Raw genomic sequence first — 24,976 nt, forward strand, 5'->3', positions numbered from 1 at the left:
AGCACATTTCAATCTGCTAAGCTGCTGCTCCCTGCCAGACCCATGGGCCCTTCACCTCAGGTTCCCTGCAGAGAGTCTGGGCATTGGGGCTATATGGAGGCATCCTTGAAACTGGACACAAACCACATCTGAATGTTTTTCTGAGTGAAGATTGTAGCTGTTCATTTGTGAGGAGAAAAAAAAAATAGAATCAAGCAAAAACTTTGTTCAGACATATATTTTTATTAAGAAAATTTTAAGTGCATACACATTTATGTGAGAAATTACAACAATATAAAAGTGTTTATTTTCAAAATTTTCTATGAAAGGAGTAATTTCAAAAGCATAATATAACTCCTCCATAAAAGCTGCCTTACAGGAACACAAATACAAAACCCTTTTCACATTATTTGGGAAGATACTTCTTTTTACTTAATAAAAATATAAAGTACAGTATTTACCACATTCTGACAACACAGAGTTCTTAAGGAATGAAAGATGGGAAGTTCATGCAGCCCTTTTGTCATGGTACATGTTTTCTTCTCTGTGGCAACCAAAGTTTTGTGTTTTCAGACAGCAATTTTCTTGGTGGGATGTTAAGAAAAAAAAATCTAATTTTAGGTGATGAGTTTGCAAAAAACCTTGACTGCTATAAATCACATCACTCAAAACAAGTTGCCAGAGAAAAGGACCTTTTAGAGGCTAATAAAGGGAAATTGGCAACAAAAACTCCTATAGGAACTGCATTTTTGACAAAATGTGTATATTTAACTTTGAAAAAAGCTTTCATTGCAAAATAAACAGTCACCTTTGCTCAAACACCCTAATCAAAAACACATCAAAGTCACCCTTCATTTCATTCTTCCTCAGGCAGAATTCAGATAAGATATACATATATAAAAGTATAAAGCTAGTATAAATAAAAAATTGACACAGCAATAAATACCATCTACTCTTAAAACTGGGATTTGACAGCTGCACATTGAAAATACCCACATGATGATTTCACATTCATGGAAGCTGCTTTTTCAGCATGGTTCAGTGTTACCTCTTGTCCCTCCTGTTTACATGTGGTCCCTACCTCACTCCCATCTCCTCAGGCTTCCTTTCCCTGACTCTGTCTTTGGTCAACAGTTTAAGGCAGGAGGGAACACCAAGTGCTCTCCCCAAGTGAGATGCTGCCAGTGCTGCTCCTCAGCCTGCTCTGGTCGTGGCATGGACAGGACAAACACGTGGTGCACTGGGGCAGCCCAGAGACTGATCCCTCTGGTGCCAAGAGCAAGGCTGCTCTCCTCAGTGCATGACGCAAACAGAGTCAGGCTGACAGCAAAGCTTCCCACTCAAGGCTGAATTTGGTCCAAAGCAAGAGAAAGCTTTTAAAAGGTTCTCACTTAAGTCTCTGGCCAGGTCTGTGTTGCCCCTGCATTCATGCTGTGCTCAACCTTACCCACGTGAGGAGGGTCACACTGCTGGCCCCTGAGAGCAGCCCCGTGCCCTGAGTGGGCTCAGACACAGGAGCAGTGAAGCATCAGCAGCACAGGGGTGTCAGGGCCCAGTCTCTGTGTGTGAGGCTGGGGCAGACAGCCCCAAAGCACCACACAAACACCTGGCTGCACAAGGTCCCTTGCCTTCCATGGAGTGCATTTCCTCCTGCTGCTCCTCATGCCTTTCTCCCAGGAACAAATGCCCTTGCTTTAGCAGGGTCTAGCCCTGCAGCCCCTAGAGGAGAAGCTGACAGGAGCCCCCCTTTCCTGCAGTACCTCCACCACCTGGCTATACCATCCAGAGCCTGGGTTTGGCCGGGGTGCTCCAGCACTGCCCATCTCTGCTCCTGTCACAGCAGTAACGTGGGGTTGGCATGTTCCAGGGACCTGTCCCTGCTGGTGCTGACCCCAGATGCACTCCCTGATAATCAGGACTGCAGCAGAGCCCTGGCAAGGCTGTGCAGTCCCATCTGCCTAGCCCACCTTCTCACCCACCTTCTCACCAGAATGCCACAGTTTCCCCTGGAAACAAAATGGGCATAATACCTATCATAATGAGCAGGGCATGCTGCTGAATCAAAATCAGAGGATTATTTAATTCTCCATTTACTGCAATGGGGATCAATCAGAACTCAGGCTGTCGTTTGACAGGAGTTATGTGTGAAGGATGCACTTTCCTGGGTGACTTTTTCTGCAGTTATTCTTGGCTTGGACACTCACATGTCTACCTCTAGCAAACCACTGGCAAATGCAGGTGCATGTGTGGGACAGGGAATGGAGCCTAGGATATCAAATACAGTCCAGAGAACATAGAAAAAACCCTGAATAAAATTAATTTCTTTCTTTCTTTCTCTTTCCAGGAGAGGATCTGATCCTACTAATATTAAATCAAAACTTCAATCTCATCAAGTACAGTGGTACCAGACCTTTCAAAACACAGACACAATATACTTAAAGCACCAGGCTGGTAATGATAACAAAAGGAATGTCAAAATCACAAACACAAATATTTTAGGCACAGCAGTTTGTTTCTGCTTTAAAGCAAATGAGGTGAGGTGTTCCCAGCTGAAGGCCTCTCTGCAATAGCCCTGTTTTGCAGAAAGGAAAAGACAAGATTTTTACCTGAATCCACATGGAAATAATGGAGTCCCTGGATAGCCAAAGTGCCTCTGTGGCACTAAAGTTGCCTACCACAAAAGGGAGTGTGAAACACTCCTCTCAGTGCTCCTGACACAGGCTGCAGGGAAGAGGGAAGATTTCTTTTGAATCAACCAGCTTAAAAAAGACACTCTTACAACATTTTTTTGTTGACAATACAAACACAGATACTCACAAACACAAGCATTGTGCTGCACAAATGTGCTTCCCCCCCGATCTCAGTGCACAGCATGACATGATTATTGCAGTGCTGCAGATGTCTTTCCATACCATGTAGCAGATATTGTGTATACAGGAAGGAATGAGGAGGAAGAAACTTCTGGCTTAGGGGATTGGAGCAAGGAGTGGTGCCTGTCCCAGGCTGTGCTTTGCAAAGGGAATTCCAGAGGCTATCCTGCTCACCAGCAAACCCCTGATAGATGGTGAACTGGGAGTGCTGGCCTTCGTTTCCACACCTGTGAAACACCTCTCCTTCCACAAACTGCACAGACCCCCTCCTGCCCCAGGCATCTCTTCTCCAAGGTGTGGCCAGAAATCCTCTTCTGGGTATCTCCAGAGCAATCAGGGATGTGGCTGCCCTCAGGCAGGTACAAATGTTCATGGTTGGTGAAGGGTGAATAAATCTCAGCCTACTTCAGCGCAAAGCCAGACAGGCAAGCTGAAGTCACCTCCTGTGGATGGCTGGGAGATCCCTGGTGCATGGCAGCGTATCTGACTCCTCCAGCAGCTTGCAACATGCTCCTGTGCTCAGAGCTTTAATAACCTATTCCTTTTTTTTGCTAAATTTATCATCAAAAACACAGGAACATAGGAAATGCCAGATGACATCAGAACTGTGTTGTGGCTCCTAACACACAGAACTACTACAAACCAAGTATTAGCACCTTGCAATACCAGATGTGCATTGATCCAGCTGCTCACAGCTGTCAGCAAGGGTTCTGATCTTCAGAGAAGGGCTTTAGCCCTGTAACCGTGAGTTTAATCACTCACCCAAAATATCTGTAAATGCCACTCAGGATAATGTTGTCTATTGTCATCAGTCTGATGCTTTTGAGCCTTCCTATGCTCTTGGCCTCTATGACTTCTGGAGGCAAGGAGTTCCACCACGACTTACACAACATCATTGCACTGTACAGTTCATGTCCTTCTAGGTTTAAAACTCCAGGAGACTTGCATGAACCAAAAGAAAGTTAAATAAAGCAGGACCTCTACACAACAAAGGAAATAAAATATCATATAATAACAGGGTTAGTTTAAATTGGTATCTGCCCCCAGTGCTAGGTAATAAACCAACCTGTATAAATTCATATTTTTCTCAAATAGTTACATCTTACTATATAAAAATAGCACTATGAAAGCAAGCCAATTTGTGCAAGGGGAAAAAAAAAACACCAAACAAAAAAAAACCCCACCAAAAAGAACCAAGAGAAAAACCTTTGGAAATGCGTGAAGCGTTGCTTTTGTGCTGCATGTTAACAGTGAAATGTATTCATTCCCTAATACTGGTTATCTGCTCTCTGGGTCCTACAGTAAGAAATCCTGTAGACGGCTTACAATGCTTGCCTCTTACATCTTGAACCTCCTGTTGATGAAGAAGAAAGTGAAACACTATTAAGGTTTATTTCAGTTGCAAAAGCTTTGCTATCAGGCCTAGTCAAACAGCAAATCTGTGTCTGGACTAACCCAAAGGCAGCCCCTCAACCAGTAATTGCTGGACATTTTGGGAGTTCTCCACAAGGAGCTACTGGGACCCAGCAGGGCAAACCCAGCAATGGGTGTTATTTTGGGCAGGTTGTGCTCATCACAGTTAGTAAGGTGTTCAGAACTAATACAGTAGGAAGGCTGGCCAGAAAGCTTATTCTGGACTTGAAAGCCAGAGCAAAGAATTGTTGGTGGGCAAAGAAACTCGGCAAAAAATACAGCAGGGAAAGGAGAGATTAATCATTTGTGAGCAGCCCCAGTAGCAGAGCAAGTGGCACTGGGAATGCCTCCTCTATTTGCTCCTATCCCACAACTCTGATGGAGATCATGGACTGCAGCTCCAGAGAGTGCCAGGTCTCTGTGAGGATGGAGGAACGTAGAGGGCAGCCCCTGCTCTGCTCTTGTTTGGCTTCCACCGTGGGGTGGCTGGAGAGTAGAGGCAGCCAGTGTTCTGCCAGCCAGGAGCCACCCCTGAGCCTCCCTGCCCTGGGACCTCACCTGGTGTGAGCAGCTGGGGACCACACCAGAGCTTGTGGTGAGCAGCTGCCCAGTGAGGTGAGGTGACAGGCAGGCAAGCACTGCACAGTAAGCCTGTGAGGCCTGGAGGGCTAAGGGAGGCAGCCCAGGTGGGGTGCAGACAAATGGAGTGTGCCATGCTCAGTGTGAGCATGGTACCCTGGAGAGTGTGGGTTAGGCATCACAGCAAAGTGCAAGTGTCTCGTGTGTGTGGTTCACCCAGAACAAGGAGCCACTTTGTGCTGGTGGCCTCCAGGTTTTGTCTGAAGTGACTCCTATTCCTGCTCCAGGCTGGTGGCCTTTTGCAACCTAGATGAGGTCACTGAGTGACAAGTGTCAGAGGGTAAACACCAGCTATTCAAATACTGATGTCTCAGCTCGTCTTGACAAACACCTCTTGCAATGCCTGCTGGACAGCTAGGGCTCTGTGACCACAGCTAGAGACTGTGACTCCCAGTAAAGGCAGTCTCAGAAAACTCATCTAGGCACAAAGACAATGACTAAACCATGAGGAAAACTTCTCCTCGAGAGATATCTTTTCCAACATCCCACAGCAGTAACCCTATATCTCTTGGTGCAGAAATGCAGGACAAACCACCCCTGTGAGGAACAAAAACCTGGGACATCCAGAGCACTGGCATGTATAACATCATTCTCTGGGACTTGCCTAGCATCTCCCATAGGAAGGGCATCAACCAGTCACCCATGCACCACATCATGCTGTCACCACGTGGTGCTGCATTTCTCATTAAAAAAACACCAGTGGCAAATTCACAGCTGTTATAGTTTAACTCTGTCAGTTTGATATTGGAACTAAAGTAAATAGGGCTCCCAAACCGTCACCCTGTTTTTGACTTTGTCTTTGCTTCAAGTTTATTTTGGTCTCTTTGTGTGTCCAGTTTCCCATTTGTAAAATTTTGCAAATTTTATAATTCCCATTTATAAAATGGGAAAATCATCCCACATCTGTTGTAGCTAAGCTTTCCACCTGTTTTGAGAGTTTCATCTCTATAATACTCTTTTGCTGGAAGGGGAGATATGTTATCCTCAACAAATATGGGGGGAAATGGAGGTCTGGATAGGCTAATATATTTGCCCAAGGCCCCATAACATGGTCAGTGGAAGAGCAGGGACTTCAACCTGAGGTGTCCCAGCTCAGAAACTAATGCCTCCTACCATTCTTTCTCCCTGGAGACTTTAGTGGTGTTGCACGGGAAGGGCAGAGTGGGCCCCGTTTCTTCTGTTGCTTTTTTTTATGAGTGCGATGACGTGGTCTAAATTAAAAGAAAAATACAAAAAAAAGACTGCCATAAATTATCCATATACAAAGGCCTCATTCACATTTATCTTATGGTCCCTTCATATCTTGCTGGCAGGGTGTAATGTCAAATCCCCTTTCATACAACCTCTGTCTGAGAGAAATGCCAGACAAGTAAAAGTGTTCTGGTGGAAGAACATTTGCAAACCCTGAGGCCAGAACAGCCCCTTTACCCAAAATGCCAAGGCCTCCTCAAATGCCTTCCAGAACTTCTCAGTCAGGAGCCTCACCATCCAAAAAGTTCCCCCTGAGGTACAGAGGAAGCAGAGGGGGAGCTAGATTTCTGGCTTCCCACCCAGTATTCCTGCTGACATCAGCAAGAACCAGTGGCTACTCTGAGGGGGTTTAAGGCATTTGGTGCCTTAAAACAAGGCTGTAAAAATAATCACCCACATTGTCCCCCTTTGTGTGGGCCCTTGACCCAGCACATGCTTGGTGGAATACTGGGAGGTTGTTCTTCTGGAACCTTGTATTTCACCTGTTACTTACAAATTAGGTTAGAAATTAGGAGGAGCTGCCACACCAGGGTTTGGAAGGCAGCAGCAGGGCTTGGCTGCCAACACAGCCAGCCCCTACACATTCAGAGTTTCTTTTCCTTTCTCCCAGCTGGCTTAATGGAAAGATTTTTCCCATGTGACTTTGTTATCTTCTCCAGATCCATCAAATCTCTCCTGCAGTGGCCACTGAGCTTAATGGACTCCGGCATCCTGAAGCAAGGGGAGCTCTGAAGTGGGACTGTATTAACATGACAGTGGATGAATGTTGGATGATGGTGGCCACAGCAGCTGCACAATGATTTTTAAAGCCAGTTAAGGAATTTGGATTCCTGACAGCCTGAATGTGTTTGACTGATGTCTCATGTGTATATTACATGGAGATGTGATGAATATAAAGCAATAATAAATGCTAAGCAGAATTAGTGAGCAAAATAATTCCCTAGTAAAATCCATTTCTGGTTTCATATTAAACTGTATTGGACTACTATTTTAAGAATTTTTCCTTGCCCTTAGCTGCAGATTATAACACTGAAGATATTTTCATATTGAAGTACTGGTATAGATTAAGATGTCTTCATGGTTTGGATTCTACTTAAGCAATTACAAGAGCCCTTTCTACAAAACGTATTGATTTTATTCCAGAAAAATAAATTCCCATGTACAATTGGGTTTTCATAACATGAAACAATTAGCCATTTTATTGCTAGTGCATATAGGGTAATGTCACATTTCATACAATTTCGGTACAAGTGAAAAAATATAATATATGGCTGATTGAAACTGATAGCTACATTAACATTTATAGATCTATATAGATTCATTTTACAAGCTGTTAGTAGTTTAGAGGGATATCGGTGTTTTAAACTACCAACATTCATATGGCTCCAATTCAAATATATGAATTGTTTGATGCGCTATAAATATATTCCAAAGTACATTTCATTGAAGAAGTCAAAGCTGTGCACTAAAATATATCAAAAACATGCCTTGTGAAAATGCTACAGAGCCCTGACTGTCTGTGAAGCATGAAAATGCCACTGGTGCTATCATTACTAGTTGGAAAATGAACACAATGCCATGATTACAGGATTAGGTGATGGAGATATATGCTTTCTGTCATCTTATTTCACAAAGCTGGGACCAAATTCTCTCTTGTTACTCAATGTAAACCAGGATGAATCCACCAAATTGGCAGAATCGCTTCTGTATTAGCATTTGGTAAACAGAACCCAGAATCTGGCTGGAGATCAGGCAGACTCACTGGTTTCAGCAGAGCTGGTCTCAGATCTTCACTAGTGGGAGTGAGAGCAGAACAGGCTCCAGCTGAGCTGCTCCCCTAAGTCAGACAGGCACATAATCATATTTGCCCAACCTTGCAGATTTCTAAAACGCCTCCTAAGTCTCAGGTTGGGGATGATAGCAAACAGAAACTTGAGCAGGTTTTCCCAGTTTGTAAAACCAACTGGCTCAGGTCCCTAGGATATTCAGCATGGGCCACATCCTGCTCTTAGGTTCAGTTGTGCCTAAACCCAAAGCCATTCTGGCAGCATTAACCTGGATTACCACTGCAGAGAATTTGTCCAGAGGACAAAAGGGCTGAGTGCTGGCAGCAAAGAAGGCACTGAGCATCAGATGAGATGGGAGGAGCTATCAGGGCTGGAATCACATTGACTTAGTTAGCTGTCTTCCTTCCTTCTTCTTCCTCACTCTTGGCCCCAGTGCAGTCCCAAAAAAGGACACATGGAGGAATCTCTCTGCTTCTGGTGGCATTTTCCCCCTTGCTTATTGTGAAAACACAGGGGGACAAATAATTTTTTTTTTCTTTTTTTAACTCTGACCCTTGTTTGGCAGATGCATTTACAAAGGAAACAGTGGATTCAGGTACCTGTGCCCCTCATCTGCCCTGGGGTCACACCTTCCCCAATAATACATTGTTTTGGCAAATGATTGGATTCCAGCCCTGCCTTCACCCTAGAGATGCAGGAGGGACAAGGTTCAGCAGGGTTACAGCGCAGTTACGGTGGGGTGGGAATGTGATGGCAAGGGTGGCAGGGATACTGAGTGCACAGGTAGGCTAGCTGGCCAAAATGTTGCTGCTGGATCACCCTCAGCCCAGGGCTCTGGGCAAGCAAGGGAATGCTTTGTACCATCCTTTGGTATGTACCACCTCTCAGTGCTGGAGGGCTGGAGCCCTCCCCTGCAGCTCGGCACAAAAATGTGCTCAGTGCTGCTCTTGTCAACATAACATTGAACAGAGATGGGCTGAGTCCACCTCAAAGTAGGCATGATCAACCATTTTCAAGAGGAATAAAAACAGATTTTAAAAGTCTGAATTTGCCAAGTTTGGCTGGCTTTCCCCTGGTATTGTGGGAAAGACTTATTCATGGTAGCCCCTCGTGCCTTGGCCAGCATTAACAGCATTCCACAGTGGGCAGCAGAGAAACAATTTTTAGCACCAAGAATCCCAAGGCCTCAGCTGCCTGTGCAAGCAGACACCCAGTGTAACATGGAGAAGGGGCTCCAAAGACACCGGAATGATATAGATTCTGAAGAAATTGTAGTTTGGCTGGGGAAGAAAGGACATTAAAGGAAGAATTTTCCTTGGGAGAACAGCTTTTTTTTTTTTTTTTTGAAGAGGATGAGTTTGGGACCCCAGAACATACTCATTAACACAATTTTTGCCTCAAACCCTGGCAAAATTCATAGTTTAACATCTAAGATATATTAGAAACTGTTGTTTTAATACAAATTATGTCAACTCCAAACCCTTCTTTGAAACAATATCTGATTCCACAAGTACTTTGTCCACATGGTAAAAGCCAGCCCTTAATGTTCTACCCTTTAATAATTCAGGATGTTAGCTGTTAAGTCCATTTGTCTCTTGCCTTACTTGTTTAAAGCTTTCTCCAGATATTCCTGGATCCACTTTAACTTGGGATCAATGCACACTTGCTTGCTGTTGCTCTTGAGCCTTGCACTGCCAAAGGAGAAAAGTCAGAGTGAGTCTGGTGTGCAAATTCCTTAGCCCATACCAACCCCACCACACTGTGCCTTATTTTCCTTGGGTGCCAGTGCTGCTTTTGGTTAACCCATGAAGAGGATGAGTTATTTCTCCCATCCTTGACCTCCCTCCTATTATAAATATCCCTGGCTTGGAAACCATCTGTCTCCTTTGACAGGCTCTTGTGGTCTCTACTGGGAATCATGTGAGAGCAGAACAGACACAAAATTTGAATCTAAGACTTCCAATTCACACCTGGACCATGAACGAGAGCTCACTGTCATCAACAGAAAAATTTCATTTGGAAATACTGACATGGTAAATTTAGGTAATTTTTGCAAGTAATTGATTAAGAACAGCTTTTAAATTCAACCCAAAACTGAAGTTTCACATCTTTTGAGGACAGACACCTCATGGATGTTCTGAAAGAAAGGGTGTGGTCACTTGTTAGCTTTTTGTTTTATTCAAGACTGAATTAACAGGTTGCAGGGAGGAAGACAACTGAAAGTGCCATAGTGCCAGAGGCAAGTTTCTCCTCATGCATTCACTCAGCATTGGAACCCAAGGCAGAAACCTCCTGAGGGGTTTCTCCTGGACGTCCAAGCTGTGCTTCCCACAACAAATTTTTTAGCTAATTTGAATTCTCTGTGCGTTTGACACTTGGGGTCTCTGAATCTTTCATTCAGAAACAGGTTTCACCCTCCAGGGATCTCAGGATCTCAAAAGAGCTGTTATCTCCCACATTCCCTGCAGCACCCTGCCTCTGCCCCAGCTGCTCCAAAATTTCCCTCTTAACAGCCTGCCTGCCTTGGGAAAGTGCAGAGAACAGCAACTTTATGGAAGTGCCCATATGAATAAGTTCAGTACTTGTTTAAACATTTGCTGGACAGAAGCCATAATGTTCCTCCCTTTATAAAATGAAATCTGCAGAATATAAAACGATGGTGTAAGAAATAAAAGGTCAAAAAGGCTCCTTGCTCTGAAGTTATGCAACAACACAGTTGTAACATAAACACATCAAGGATCAGTCTTGCAAACCCTGCTCCAGCACAGAGATGAATGGGCCTGATTCATATTTCCCTTACAGCAGTGCCAAGCTGGAGCATTTCCAGTTAAGTGATACCAACAGTGTGTAAGAATGGATTTGCTGATGTTAGCAATGCCTGGGAATTCTTATGCTGACCTCACAGGGTACAGAAGCAGAAGCACACGTAACCAGTCTCCAGCCACATTCAACACAATTCCTCTCACCTCATACTGACACACTCATTTCTTCAGACACTCATTTCTGAGCCTGTGAGTCCCTGTTCCATGTGCAAGGAAGAGACACAGGAAATTGTACGGAGTGTTTAACCTGGACTGGTTTAGGTGTCTACTTGCTAAAAATGCTCATTTCCCGGTGCTGAAAAGCAAGGAAACTAGTGTAGCAAGGAAATTTGTAGAAGTAGACATTGACAGAGGAGTTCACTGGATTTGGAGAGATAATTTCCAATAGAGTGAAAGACAAAAGCCTGATCTTAGGCTTTTTGTTCAAGTACAACTCCCCTTAACCAGAAAGGAAAATATACTTGTGAAAAAACAAACAAACAAGCAAACAAAAACAAAACTAAAAACCTAAACCAAAACAAAAAAAATCCCAAACAATAAACCCACAAAATATCTCCTAGCAACTGTATGTTTCACTTAGTTCTCTATTCCTGAAAATTGACTTTTAATTTATTTACACCTTTGTTGTTTAGTGCTTAAAATTAATCAAGATGAGAAATTCATGTGTTGGTTTTGACTTATTTCATCTCCTGTTTTGACGAAGACCTAGTTTAAAGTCATGTTTCAAGGGTATTTGGAGGGATGTATCAAGTACCTTACTTGTCAAAGTAACAAAAACAGGGTCAACTAAACGTTCATATGTTCTGTGTGTACCCCACACAAACACATTTGGGTCAGGAATAGGCAAGAATGTGAGATGTTTCTGGTTTTGCATTTCATGCTCTTATTTATCTCTAATTACTATAATCCTATGTTAAGAGATAAATATATACTCTATCCTGTCTTAAATGCTGACTTTTTCTTGAAACTACTCCAGATAATTCCAAATCATTTAAAAAGCCTTAGCACTGGGATTCTTATGACATCTTATGACAGTCCCAGAGCACAAATCCATGCACTAGTGCATGCTTGCTGCCAAAATTGTTTATAGGTAGAGATCGGAGTTAGTCACAGCTGGTTTTGCCATTTTTCTGAAAGGAAATTATTTCTCAGCTGAGGCTTACATTTTTCTCACTGTCCTCCACCAAATCCTAAGGCAGAAGCACATGATAAAATGTGTGTGATATACACAGAGTGCTTCAAGACAGAAAAAAACCCCATACTAATAAAAATTGGTTCATGAATGGATACACGCTCACATACATTCCTGAGCAATCTCATGAAACCACATCAGTTTTCTGAGTGCAAAGGTTTTGAATGACAAAAATTGATTTTTACAGCATTTGAGTTACAAGAGAAAGGGATCAACATATGGGTCAAAGACAGAACCAGTAATGGGATCACTGCACAGAAACCAAACCTAGTCCCTGACACCCTTTTATAGAGGGGTTAACAGAAGTTGAGAGTAGTAAGGTTCCCTTGCAATGAAAAGAAGAATGCTGGGGTTTTTTTTTTTCTTCAGAAGGTTTTGAATTTTGAGAGGGGGTCACCCATGAAGAAGTGAACAAAAAAGACCTTCCTAAAACATACACACACAAATCTACAAAGATCTACAAACAAAATCCCAATGTTTTCTGAAAATGAGGATTGCTTTTCCAGCAAAAAAAAGAGGCTATTTTCCATTGGGAGCCCATTTTTCTGTTCTGCTGCAATTTACTGAGTCAGTCCCTGCCTGGCAAGCGTCCCTAGATTAAGCCATCACATTTCCAGGGTCTGTACCTCCTGCAGAGGATACATGAAACACAGGAATTCCTTTCGCTTGTTTAGCTCCACTCCATGGAGAAGTGACCCATTAGAAGACTCAGATCACTATGAAGGTTTCACCCAAGGTGTGAAGCTCTACATCCAAGGCAGTGCACAGCCTGTCTGACATTCCTGCTCACATACCCACGGGGGGAACAGCACACGGGATCACAGGGTGATAGGGAGATCACAGAGAACACAGCTGGGAAACAACAGCTGGGCTCCTTTACGTGGGGTAAAGCAGGGTCCAATGTCTCTGACACAGGGTTGAAGAGATGAATTGGGAATCATGGCATGAAGCAGACTGAAATTCAACCACCAGAGCAGGCACCAGCTCTGTGACCCTTCTTTTCGACACCCCAGATTTGCACTCAGCTGAAAAGAGCGAGAGACTTACACAATCTGAAGCGAGCAGTTGGGTGTGGAGAGGATTTTGAGGTGCTTAATATTGGCTCTTGCCACGTTGCTCTCGTAGAATCGACAGGGACATCGGTAAGTCAGGCTGACGGGTTTCTCTGCGGGACAAAGGGAGGGAAAGGACACGTTACCTCTGGCTCCCGGTCAGCAGCACAGATACACCGCTCAGGGCTCACAGAAAGGAACGCCCTCCAAATGGGCAGGTGGGGAAAAAAAGCAGCAGAAAAGCTGTAGCTTTGGGAGAGCATTTGCCCACAGCTCAGAGCACAATCCATTCAGCTCAGCGCCCGGCCTTTCAACAAGGGTGCGTGGGATTTTGGAAGACAAAAGAAGAGGGAGAGAAGATGGAGATAAGTAAAATGGAAGAGATTAGAATAAGGAGCCGCGCCATTGTACAGGGATGCTCCCCGTAATTAGACAAGATAAAGGCCAAAAGAGGGGGCACTTGTCCTCCGTGTTGTTCTACTCAAACGATTTTGACCCGAGGCCAAATTAGAAGGTAGCCAGAAGAAAGAGATGAATTCCAGGGAGTTCAGATCAAACCGGCTTGGCTCAGGTGCAGGCTTTTCACAGGGGACTTAGTGGCTACAGAAAAGCTCTGGTTTTGCAGGCGTTCCCAGGGCCCAGCTGACCTTTCCCCACCGCAGCCAGCCCTGGCTCCCAGCAGAGGTACCCGCACAAGGAGGTGCGGCTCAGAGATGCGAGATCCCAGCGGTTTCACATAAGACACTCGGAGTCTTTTGAATTTCTAGCCTGCGGCTAAGTAGAGCAATCGAGGAGACACTTATCAGCCAGGGCGTCCTCAATACACTATTCAGAGGCCACCAGGCTGGATGAGAGTTCTGTCACTGGCATCACTAGGGACAGAATTCAGTTTAACCCCTTAGGCTAAAAATCTGCCATGTATATGCATGCAGGACTGAGAAAAGCAGCCTGGCGCCCACCACAGCCTCCGCTGCCCGATTTCTCTATGGGACAACTTAATTACTGGCAATCAAGTGCACCTAAGGTCTTCACCCGGACTGTAAGTTTGAAAGCTCCATGCACAATAAAATACCAGCACAGAAGCCTTGCCTGGAAGTCTAAGAGATGCCTAAGATTTTAAAGAATTTCCCAGTGGAGCAGTTTTCAGCCTCTGGGAGGAATTAAATTCATAGACCTAACCCTTAAAATCTGGATCATGCTGTAGATGGTCTGATCTAGATCTGGCAGGGCTTGAGATCCCATATGGCAATCTGCCATCCTGTTTGTTTAGCCACACAGGAATACTTGCAGCATCCAAACCCAGTTCCCTTTCAAGGCAAATGGGGAGATAAAGAGCCGGGAAGGGCTTGGAATTCCTAAACAGCTGTCTAGGAAGGTGAGAAAAGAGACAGATTTTCAAGCGCAGCAGATCTACATATATTGCACATTAATCGATGCCTGTCTCTAGCACACATAACCACAGACAACAGGGTGAAATTGGCCCGTCCTGAGGAGAGAAGCCCGTTTTTTCCCGGTGTCTCTACCAAGAGATGAGGCAGAATCAGATCCCACAGGAGAGGAATCAATCAGTGGGAATTGAGCTTCTCGTGATTCACACTAGAATCTGGACTATAAATCGAAAAAATTGAAGGACTTTTCTATCAGTTTTCTGCCACTGCAAACAGTGGTTCCACCTGTGAGTTAATAATCTGCAGGGGGAGGAGGAAGGAGGGCTACAGAGTGAACCCTGAGAACACGGATTAAACTGCCTAGTGCTGATGTGCAAAGGAGTGAGGAAGGCACTGGGATTTCCCACTGCAAATCTGTGCCTGACAGCTACACATCTGTGGATTTGTATTGGAAAGGGAGGCTGAAACTGAATACAGTCACACAACTCTCAGCACAGCTGCAGTGATAGTGTCTCTGCAAGCTTGTCCCAACCAAGATTAAGCCAGCTTTAATTTAAACAACGTGCAAGAGATGAACTGTTCAGATCCACGATTTGATAATGCAATCCTGTCCTCCCTCAGACTCGAGGTGGGATTTTCAATCCCATACCATAAATAAGGAGCAGAGACAGTTTAACCATGACTAAACATAAGTCCCAAAGTTGTTTCCTGCCTAAGAAAAGGCATCCAGCACAGCAAGGAAGAGGGGAAGCCCCAGTATCAGTGTGCTGTTACCCCAGTGTGCAGTGAAATGGCAAACCCCCTCCCAGCACAAGAATCCCTTTGGTATTTATTTCTGTGTGCCTCTCTTGGTGACCAGGAGCAGGCACTGAGCACCAGGGAGTGGCACCCACTGGGTCAGCTCTCTGTATCCCCAACAGGGAATCAGTGACTCCTGTCTCACCCTGCCACCAACAAGGCTCAAAACCAGGGGAAACTGGTGCGTGTGGCATCTTCCAACACATGAACCCCTATCTTCCAAAAGTAGGAGAGGGAAGGGGCCATTTGGAGGCTGTAATTTAGGATGAGAATATTTCTGGTCTTACTCTGAGGCTGACAAACACATTCCTTATCCCTTTTCAAAATTTGAAACATATTGTTGCATGTACATTAGAGCTGATTAAGCTGATTAATTTATCAACCAATTTGTACTGTGAGTTCTCTGACAGCTACCAAACACTGAGTACAAGCAGAAGCCATTCTCTCAGTACAGCAAATTAGTAAAATGTGTTAATTGCCTTATTACATGAAAGCATGCAACTGATGGCACACAAAACTTTTGAGACCTGTGTCTGGCACATTCGGTTCAAATGGACGAATAGAGTCAAAAGTTACAGAACAGACAGATGCTAGTTTGACATCTCAGTGTCATTCCTTCAACCTAACAAAGAGAACATCTCTTTTGGCCTCGACTAGAAGTTTGTGTTTTGGAATTTTTTTAAAGAATAAACACTTTTATTGTTTTCCAACTCAAGCTGAGTTTTGTTGGCTCTGAACACCTACTTTTGCTGACAGATTCTCTCTAGAGACAAAGCACACACAAAGGTCTCTCACAGAGTGGCCACTTGTCAGTGCTGGACAGTACCTACTTCATCCCACAGGGATCTGCTTCTCCTTACCCACACTGAAACAGGACAGTAAGGGAAGAAGTCAGTTGCCAGTTCTGCTGCAGTTATCAGTAACATGCTGTGTGAGCTAGGAAGCTCTGGATGCTTGAATAGAGAGGGAATCTATATCCAGGAAAGCAGAATGGACATAAACAGACAAAACATTTGAGGAAATAATTTTACTTCTGTTCAGCCTAGGGTGCATTTGTCATTATCAGGAGATGGCTGATAACTTTTTAAGTGTAGAACAGCTCCATTTCCCTGGAAAGTGAGGCTGGGATAGACAGACACACAGCTTTACCAGGCAACTAAGAAGAATTCAGAGCTCACCTGCTCCCCAGCACAAGGCAGCCCTGCAAGCCCTCATCGGGATCAGGGCTGAGAGCACTTCATGACACGCAAAGTAGGCAAAAACCTCCACTCTAAACACCGCGAGACGGCGGGGTCACTTTGCTTACACTAGTTTCTCTCCAGCCCTTGTGAGCCATTTCCTCCCTCAGGTGGCCAGGTCTCCACACACTTACCCCGACTTATCCCGACACACACGCGTGTCCCGCTGCCAGCGAAGGAGAGCAGCCGCGCTGGGGGCGAACCGGGCTGCAGCTGGGCAGCTCTGCCGGCCTCCCAGCCCTGAGCAAAGGCTGCCAGCGGGCGGTAAGGGGGATGAGAGCCCCTGTCCCTTCCTCCCTCCAGAGACGAGGGAAGCCCGCTCAGGTACCTGCCCGCTCGGCAGCTGGCAGCCGGGGGCTGGAGCTGGCACTGCCACCCGTGGTCCCCCGGCTCTGCCTTCGCTACCTGCCGCTGTCGCTTCCCATCCCGCGGCCCCGGGGCGGTGGATGCGGCGAACGCGGCGGGGGCTGGAGCCCACCTGCCCTGGACATTGGGGCCTCTCCGGGGCAGGTGGGCTCCGTGCTCCAGCGGGACGGGGCTGTTGTGCGGAAAGGCACAGGGAAATTTTCGGGGAAAACTAACTCTCTCAAGCTAAACAAGGAGGGCACCGGAGGGCATCCTCCACCTCCCTGGGTGGGGAACACCCAAGTTTCGTTGGCCAGAACAGGAGAACAGAATGGGAGCGGAGGTGTGAAAACCCAGCCAGAGGACATTCGACGAGGGGACAAGAGATGGCAAATCTCTGCCAGCCGCAGGAGAAGCGTCCGGAGGATGCTCAGATGTGGCGGGCAGAGCCCTTGTCCCGCCCGGAGCCCAGGGCTCCCCGCGACACGAGGGGCAAGGAGCGCGGGTGTCCGCTGTCTCCGGAGGCTTCCACGGAGCTCAGCTGGCAGAGTAACCCGGGCAGCTGGAGCTGCCACCGGGCTGCGGGCGCTACACCCGGGGACCGGCGTGGGGCGGGCGGGCTGCGACTCGGCGCTGCGGGTCGGATGTGGCTGCGCGCCCCACGCCGCCAGCCCGCGGACCCCCCTGTCACGGCAGCTCCCTGCACCCCAAAACATCCCCGTGCGGTAAATTCCTGCCGAGTGACCACTTTGGCTCAGCTCTGCCCTGATTGAGGGAAGATAGACCACGATAGCGGACAGAAGAGGTACCGAACAACCGCCTGTTTCTAATTCCTGGTAACTTTTAGGGTTGGGGTTTTTTTGTTAGAGGGAAAGGCGATATGCATATTTAGCAGCCAAACCACCTCCCTGCAGACGGAGCGCTGTTGAAAGTGTTCCCCCAGACGACTTCAATCTGGGGCGAGTTTGGCAGAGGACCGCTTTGGCCAGCTTTTTGAAAAAAGCCAGGGAGGGATGGAGGAGAGGGAGGAATGGGAGCCCGCCTGCTTCCAGCTTTGCACAGCCATCGCTTTGGCTCACCAGACACATCTGAGCCGCGGCCGGAGCCCGAGCCGGGGGAGCGGTGCAGCTGCGAGGAGAGGGGGAAGAGCGGGGAGAGGGGGAAGAGCGGGGGTTTCCGCGGGACCATCGCTCCCGGCCGGGCTCCCGGCAGCAGCGGCGCGGCCCCGCAGCCCACTTACCCTCCGAGAGGGAGATGACGGCCAGGGCGAAGGCGAGCAGCGCCAGGGCGCGGAGGTCCATGCTGGGGCGGCTGGAGGAGGCGGGCAGGCGCTGCTCTGCTCTGCTCTGCTCGTCCCGGCGGCCGCGGCGCTCTGCTGGCAGCCCCTCCGCCCCTCCCGCTATAGAGGGGCCGGGGGCGGGGGGAGGAGAGCCAGGGGGAGTAGCTAGACTGTGATTTATTGCCCGTGGCATGTTATTACATCCTTCCTCTGCTAAAAATGTTTGGAAAGAAACCAAAAGAGCGAGGGCTTCTCGCTTCGCTCCGTCAGCCTCTCCCCAGGCACAGCCTCTGTCCCCCCAGCTCCGCGCTCCCCGCGGCACCGGCGGCTCGGGGCTGCGGCCGTGACCGCTGTCACCGCCACCCCATCCAGCCCCAGCCCCAGGGGGAAGAAAGTTGTTTCCTCACCAAACTGTGCCACCCCGGCACGGCGGCTCCTGAAGCAGAGCTGCTGGAACCGGGATAGGGGTATGGGACGCATCCCTGAAGTGTTCACACACGCATCCCTTAAGTGTTCACACACGCATCCCTTAAGTGTTCACACCGGGGAGAGGAAAAAACTTCCCCTTCACTCTCGTGGGAGCGAATTTAGATTGATACTGGCGCCCTGGGCATCGCGTACAGCGCCTGGTACGAAGAATCTTCGCAGAAGTTTATGCGGTCATTTGACGAGAGAAAAGGCAGAGTGGGAGACAGAGAGGAGAGAGAGGCTTTCATTTTTTGTCTCTTCGAGTTGGGCCCTAAACACCACCTCTTCCCTGTATTAAATCAACCCAGTACTACACTTGCTGCCAACATTCCACTTCCTTTGTATTGCAGATGCCACTGGACTCCCTGGCACCTCTGCCGAAAGCCCTGGTAGCCCTGCAGAGCTCAGAGGCCCAGGGGTGTCACTTGCCCTCAGCTATTACAGTATTGTCAAGTGTAAATGACTTGAGCATGTCCTTGCTGTCTGCAGCCCACGCCCACAGGGACCTGTTTGTTGCCATTAAAAACTTAAAATAAACATCGAAGCTTTGACTGAATTTGGACTCCTCTTATCTGCATTTATTACAGGCATCTTCAGCTGGGCCAGGGCAGGGTCGAGGGGGTACAGCTAATCCTTGTGTGGAGGTGTTCAAAGGACAGGGTCATGATGCCACCAAAAGCAGCAGCATGGCTGTTTTGTACCCTGGGTAACTGCTGATACTCTCAGCCGCAGACCACGAGGTTGGACACAGGAGTCCAAATCTCACATCTTGCTAGCTGTGGCAGTTTCACTGAGAAAAGATTGTGTTTCTAAAGGGCAGGAGAAATGCTTGCAGTGATGCTTGGTGATGAACAGTATCCCTACCTGACAAAGACACACATCCATTCCCTAAATCTAGTTATTTATATTTCTTAGCGCCCTCTTACCAAAGAGCACTGAATTTGTTTAGCCTCATTTTGCTCCCAGACCCCCTCCTTTCTTTTAGGTGAGGAAGCACAGTAGTGCACGAACTTGATGCACTGAAAGGACCAATAACTGTGACCAGTGCTGTGAGCCTGGCTGCTGCTGCCGTGACAGTTGTGACACTCTGCAGGGATGGGAGAAGCTCATCGTAATTGCAAACACTGCTAGGAGTGCTGCTGTCCCCACAAGTGCTCCCACTGGCACACGAGGACATCCACACTGCGCTTAGCAGAGACACTGTTATGTCCACACCACACTGAGAGTCACAATTACTTGGAGTAATAACACTTAAAGCAACAGCGTGTCTTTGCTGTTGCTATTGCCACAGAGAGAAACATCTCAAGGATCTAATCAAAGAGACTGGATAAATGTGGAATGAAATCAGAGCCAAATCTTCGTAGCAGTCTCGCCCTCGGCATCCCAAGACATGCAGGCGTGTTGTAACTGAAGGTGAAAACTTGTTGGGTTCTAGGAAATGCCTGGACAGACCTTCCGTGCTGAGTCGAAGAGTCACAGCACGCAGGTGAAGGGGCTCCCTCTACACCTCGGGATAGCTGAGTGAACCAGCAACAAGGCGGGAGGACGCCTCGGTCCCCCTGCGCCTCGTCTGTCCTCCCCCTCCGCCCCAGGCGCTTCTGCATGGGAGATGAAGTCTCCCGAGGAGAGTGGGACAGGAGGACCAGGACACCGCACCCGGCACGATCCCTCCACAGCCTCCCGACTCCCTCAGCCAGCCCGGCAGGGGATCCCGGCGGGGCAGGAAGGGGCTCCGGGTACTGGGTAAAGTCGCCGGGAGCCTGGCGGAGAGGCCGCCCCGCCGTGTGTCCCTGCCCGCCAGCGCGCCCAGCCCGCTGCGCTCCCCGCCGGCCGGGAGCGGACACCGAGGCGGCTGCGGGGCTGCTTCGGCAGGGCCGCCCCGGAGCAGCACAGGAGCAGCCCGGCCGTGTCCCCGGGCGGAGCGGAGGTGCCGGGATGGGGCGCAGAGCGGAGGTGCCAGGTTGGGGAGCAGAGCGGAGGTGCTGGGTCGGGGAGCAGAGCGGAGGTGCCAGGTTGGGGAGCAGAGCGGAGGTGCTGGGTCGGGGAGCAGAGCGGAGGTGCCAGGTTGGGGAGCAGAGCGGAGGTTCCGGGATGGGGCGCAGAGCGGAGGTGCCAGGTCGGGGCGCAGAGCGGAGGTGCTGGGTCGGGGCGCAGCCGAGCCCGCAGAGCGGGACGCGGGGACAGCGAGGGACAGAGCCCGCGCCGCCCCAGCCCCGCACCGGCGCTGCCTTCGGGCTTCACGCCGTCACCCCGCTCCTCCTGGGTGAAGAAGAGGTCTCCAGGCAACAATCGAGCTCTTCTGAATGAACTCCGAGCGATTTTCATGAGCGACGATTTTTGGTTTTTCTCCTCGTCAAGCAGAAAGTGCTGCCTACGATACAAGAACTTATGAGCTTAAGGTTTAAACAGCATAAAGTAACAAAACAAAACATCAAAACTCCCTCTCAATGGGGGTCTCGTGGTTCACCCCCGCCCCAAACTAGAACTAGGAACTCAGGGAGATCTGAACGAATTAAACATTTAAAAGGAAAATCAAATGACTTGCCAAGTGTTAAATTCCTTGAAAAGTTCGTTTCAACTTAATGTTAACTCCCACAGAATTGACCAGTGTTTATCTGAATGCTCAAAAAATCCAGCGTACACCCCTTGATGATCTGGGTGGCTGAATATCTCCCTCTCCCCCTTGTCCCCCCAAACAGCTGCAGCCAGAACTCCTTAATAGCCAGTAAATTCAATCTTTTATCTGAATGCCAACAAAGAAAGGATGAATTCAGAAACCTTAAATAGACCTACTGTTGACTTCAACACAGCTTGAAACAGCCTTTTTTAATAATAAAATATTCCAAATTTTTAGTGTGTTTGTATCAAATTACATTTCCTCTTAAATGAGGAGATGGCAACATTTCTGTTACTTAGAATTTTAGAGTGGCATAACACAGCAATGAAATCATTATTATCTGAAGCTGTTTTAAACTCCCATAGATTATGTCTAGAACAAGCCATTTCTGGCCAGCACAACTAAGAAAATTTTGTGTGAGTCAAGAATTAAATTGAATGTCCTCAGGTTGGAAAACAGTAACCTTGTTTTCACCTTGTTCTCACTAATGCAATTTCACTGAAATCCTCCTTAAAGTTTCCTGGACTTATTATCTGTAACTAAATGCACTGATTTTTTTGGATGGCCATAGGATCTATATTTAAGTGGAATTAAGGTAAACAGTGCATCTCAACAATTTCAAGTAAAATACATTACAATACATTACCTTGGGTTCTAGAGTTAAGGAAAATTACATTTAGAAATCAGTATTTAATTAGGTTGTTGGATTGCACAATAAAGATACAAAATCAACCTTATCTCTTTTTTTGGGCATCTATTAGCCCACACAATAATGACTACAGCAGTTTAGTATCATCTCTAGATGCAGATTTGGTTTTTTTAAGATTATATTTTTAAAAGCATGCTTATACATCTTATTTCCTTATTGTATGATACTGTGACAAGAAGGACATGAAAGATGCTAAAATGTTAAAATTGATATTAGCTACTGCATGCTATCCTTAGTGTGCACAGTTAAGAGTACTTGGAGACTTTAAGTGCTTCAATATTTTTATGTATCTATACTACTTCATAACTTAACTCTGAAATTCTTTATCATATTAAAAAAATAAAAGAAAAAACCCAACTCAACCAAACCAATGCATCCATATAAAATTCTTCCTTTAGTTACTACATGACCTTAACTTACTTCCATCTTACTGTCATTTTTGTTTTGCTTAAGAATTCTTTTTTTAAAATAGCAGTCTTACTCTTGCAGCGTTCCTAGAGAATGCTTTTCCCCCAAGACTATTAATCAGGTGAAAGCTTGAAGACTTTGTCATCTTGCTGCACATTCAAGCAGCAGCTAGAAAAGGACAACTCTAGTGTGGCTTGAAGATCTTTCTTGACTCCTGTCTTTGACCTTCCCATTTCAAGTGCTACAACTATTTTCCCTTCTTATTGCCATGGCAGGATTCCAAAATCATCCTTTACAAAGGTCCTGTGGCAAACAGGACTTATAGCAATTAAGTATTTTCAGCAGACCAGTATAAACCAAGAGAAGTCATTTGCTGGATTTGTCTGTAGAAAGAAAAAACAATTTCCCCAAACAACCAGATTTCAGATAGAATTGCAAGAGATTTGTTCTCATAGTAGTAAAATAGCCTCCAACATTCATGTACACAGACATATCCATAATGTATGTTGGCCCTGAAAGATTCCTTGGAGGGCAGAGGGAGAGATCAAATAGAGGTCAAGTGAGTAACTGTTTATAGATGGTTAACTAGAATGACAGAGAACTGTGGTAGCTGCTTTTGTAGCAGTATTTAAAAGTTTAGGCTTGCTTCCCTGGGAGTTTTGCATGTGATTTCAGTGGATATGAAATCAGCCCTTAAGGGCAGACTCCATCTCTTCTTTTATCCCAGCAGAGTGCATCCCAACTTGGTCTAACCTTTCACGAAGAAACTCAAAACGTGATAAATTTTGCTTGGGTTTAAGTTTTGTTATGAACATAGCTCTTGGCCTCGCTGCAAGGAGTTTCCTGAAGCTTGGGGTACAGCAGAGCCAAGTTTGCCGTGTTCTGCCTCTCCCTCTGAGCACCAAGCTGACACCACGGAGGGGCTTTTATTCCAGGAGTGTTTCAAACTGTGTGGCTTTGCTTGGGTTTCGCTTGGACTGTTCAGGTTCACTGAGCTTGCAGGCCACTGCAAGGAACCTGGACCCCAGCAGTAAAGGCCCTCTATTCCCAGCCAGAGGAGGTACCTGGGAGGTCTGGCCAGGGCCGAGCTCAGCTCTGCCTTTATTCTCTCTCCATGGGAAAGTGATGCACAGACAAGCAGAGCATTGGAAGTGAAACGGTTTAAGAGTCTGCAGGGAAAAGATTTAGCCCAGTGTCCAGGTCAGAATGGTCAGGGGTCCTTACAACACCCATCTCATTTCTTTCAGGCTTTCATTTGACTAATCAAATATGAGTCACATGCCTCTTGGGATTTTTTTTTTCTTCTGTTATTATTTGCTTTTAATCTAAGATAGGCATGAACAAAACACCATAAACCAAATACCTATAGACTTTGGGGATTTTCAGACTCTGAAACAAACTTCCCAGCTGCATTCTTCCTCAACAAAGACCAGGGTTTTGTCTATATTAACAACTTGTGAGGTGAATATAAGAACAGATCTACGGAGCAAAGCAATCATTCCATTTCATTTTAAGGTTTTTTTTTAGTCTAGCTGTAGTCTTGCCCTAAGAACTAAATTGCTATTTGGAAAGAGATTAAGTGCCCTTCTGGAGTTAATTTTATGATTTTTTTTTTTTTTTTATCCTAAAACAATCTCCTTCACACGTTCAGAGACAACTCTGCCATGGAAATCAAACAGAGATAGGGCTTCAGGGAGAAAAGCAGATCCCGGTTAAAGCGCTGCGGAGGCGCGAGCCCCGCCGGGCGCGCAGCCGGGCAGCGCCGCCGGCTGCCGTTGGGTGTCCTGGGGAGCCCTCTAGTGCCGGAGAGCGCTCGGGCTGCGGGAAACGCCGCCGAGCCTCTCATCCACTGCGGCTCCACTGCTTTTAAAAGTCTGCTTCTTGTTCCTTTTCTTTTTCTTTATATTTTTATTATTCTTATTTTCCCCCTTCTTTTTCTTTCCAGTCTTCTTTTTTACCCCTCTTTTCCCTCTTTTTCTTAACGTCTTCCTTTCTGCAAATATTCAGGAAAAATCAGAAAATTGGAATTTTTATACATGCCTTTTTATAATTAAAAAAAAATACATTATTTTACTGTTGCTTTGCAAAAGTCCTAGAGGCAATTAAAACCCTGAATATAGTCATCTTGGGAAAGAGGAACCACAGAGTTACATCACATAAAATATAAGAATAACCACAGAGCCACATCACATAAAAGCCCAGAGTAATAGGTAGGATAAAAAATGAGCAAGGAGAAAAGGATGAGTGAGGGAAAGGCTATGTGCTATGTGCCCATAGTGTGCTGTGTGCCAGAGCCAGGCATTAGGGGCTGGGCAGCATATTCAGGAAATACCTGCCTGCTGATGAGGCAGATAAATCTAGTTTAGAGATTTGTTTCTGGGCTATGGGCAGCTTTATTATTCTCACATTGAAGCAAGATCCAGCAAAGGGATTGTTTGTGGTGGTGGAAACATTTCATTGGCTGGAACTGTTCTGACATTCATCGTGCAAAGTTGCCAGATGGCAAAAATGTTTCATTTGCAATAAACAATCATTAACATCACTTAAGATACATGTCACTCACATGACAAGAACATGTGTCCTACAGGTCCAGGCCTAACTGGGGTGTGGAGATTGGGACACAGCAAATGTAATGATTTGCTCACTTGCTGGAGTGGTGTTTTACTCAGAACTGTCCTGGAACTTACAACCAATAGCTGACTGCATGACTGAGGTTTTCAA

General features: G+C 46.5%; 1 protein-coding gene across 2 annotated transcripts; it reads right to left on the reverse strand.

Moving 5' to 3' along the window:
• Window positions 1-202: 202 nt before the first annotated feature.
• Window positions 203-18,115, reverse strand: CXCL12 (C-X-C motif chemokine ligand 12). 2 transcript variants are annotated; one of them, XM_066554949.1, is made up of 5 exons: window positions 18,015-18,115; window positions 13,001-13,118; window positions 9,544-9,630; window positions 6,015-6,112; window positions 203-4,203 (listed from the first exon to the last, which is right to left on the reverse strand). In XM_066554949.1, exons 1-5 carry the CDS (start codon window positions 18,073-18,075, stop codon window positions 4,172-4,174), a joined length of 396 nt encoding a protein of 131 aa, XP_066411046.1. In that variant the 5' UTR covers window positions 18,076-18,115; the 3' UTR covers window positions 203-4,171. The 2 variants fall into 2 exon arrangements, with proteins under 2 accessions (XP_066411046.1, XP_066411047.1); XM_066554950.1 differs by lacking the exon at window positions 6,015-6,112.
• Between the last annotated feature and the right edge of the window lie 6,861 nt (window positions 18,116-24,976).

The sequence above is a fragment of the Molothrus aeneus genome, chromosome 8 (assembly GCF_037042795.1).
Source record: "Molothrus aeneus isolate 106 chromosome 8, BPBGC_Maene_1.0, whole genome shotgun sequence".
NCBI classification, from domain to species: Eukaryota; Metazoa; Chordata; class Aves; order Passeriformes; family Icteridae; genus Molothrus; species Molothrus aeneus.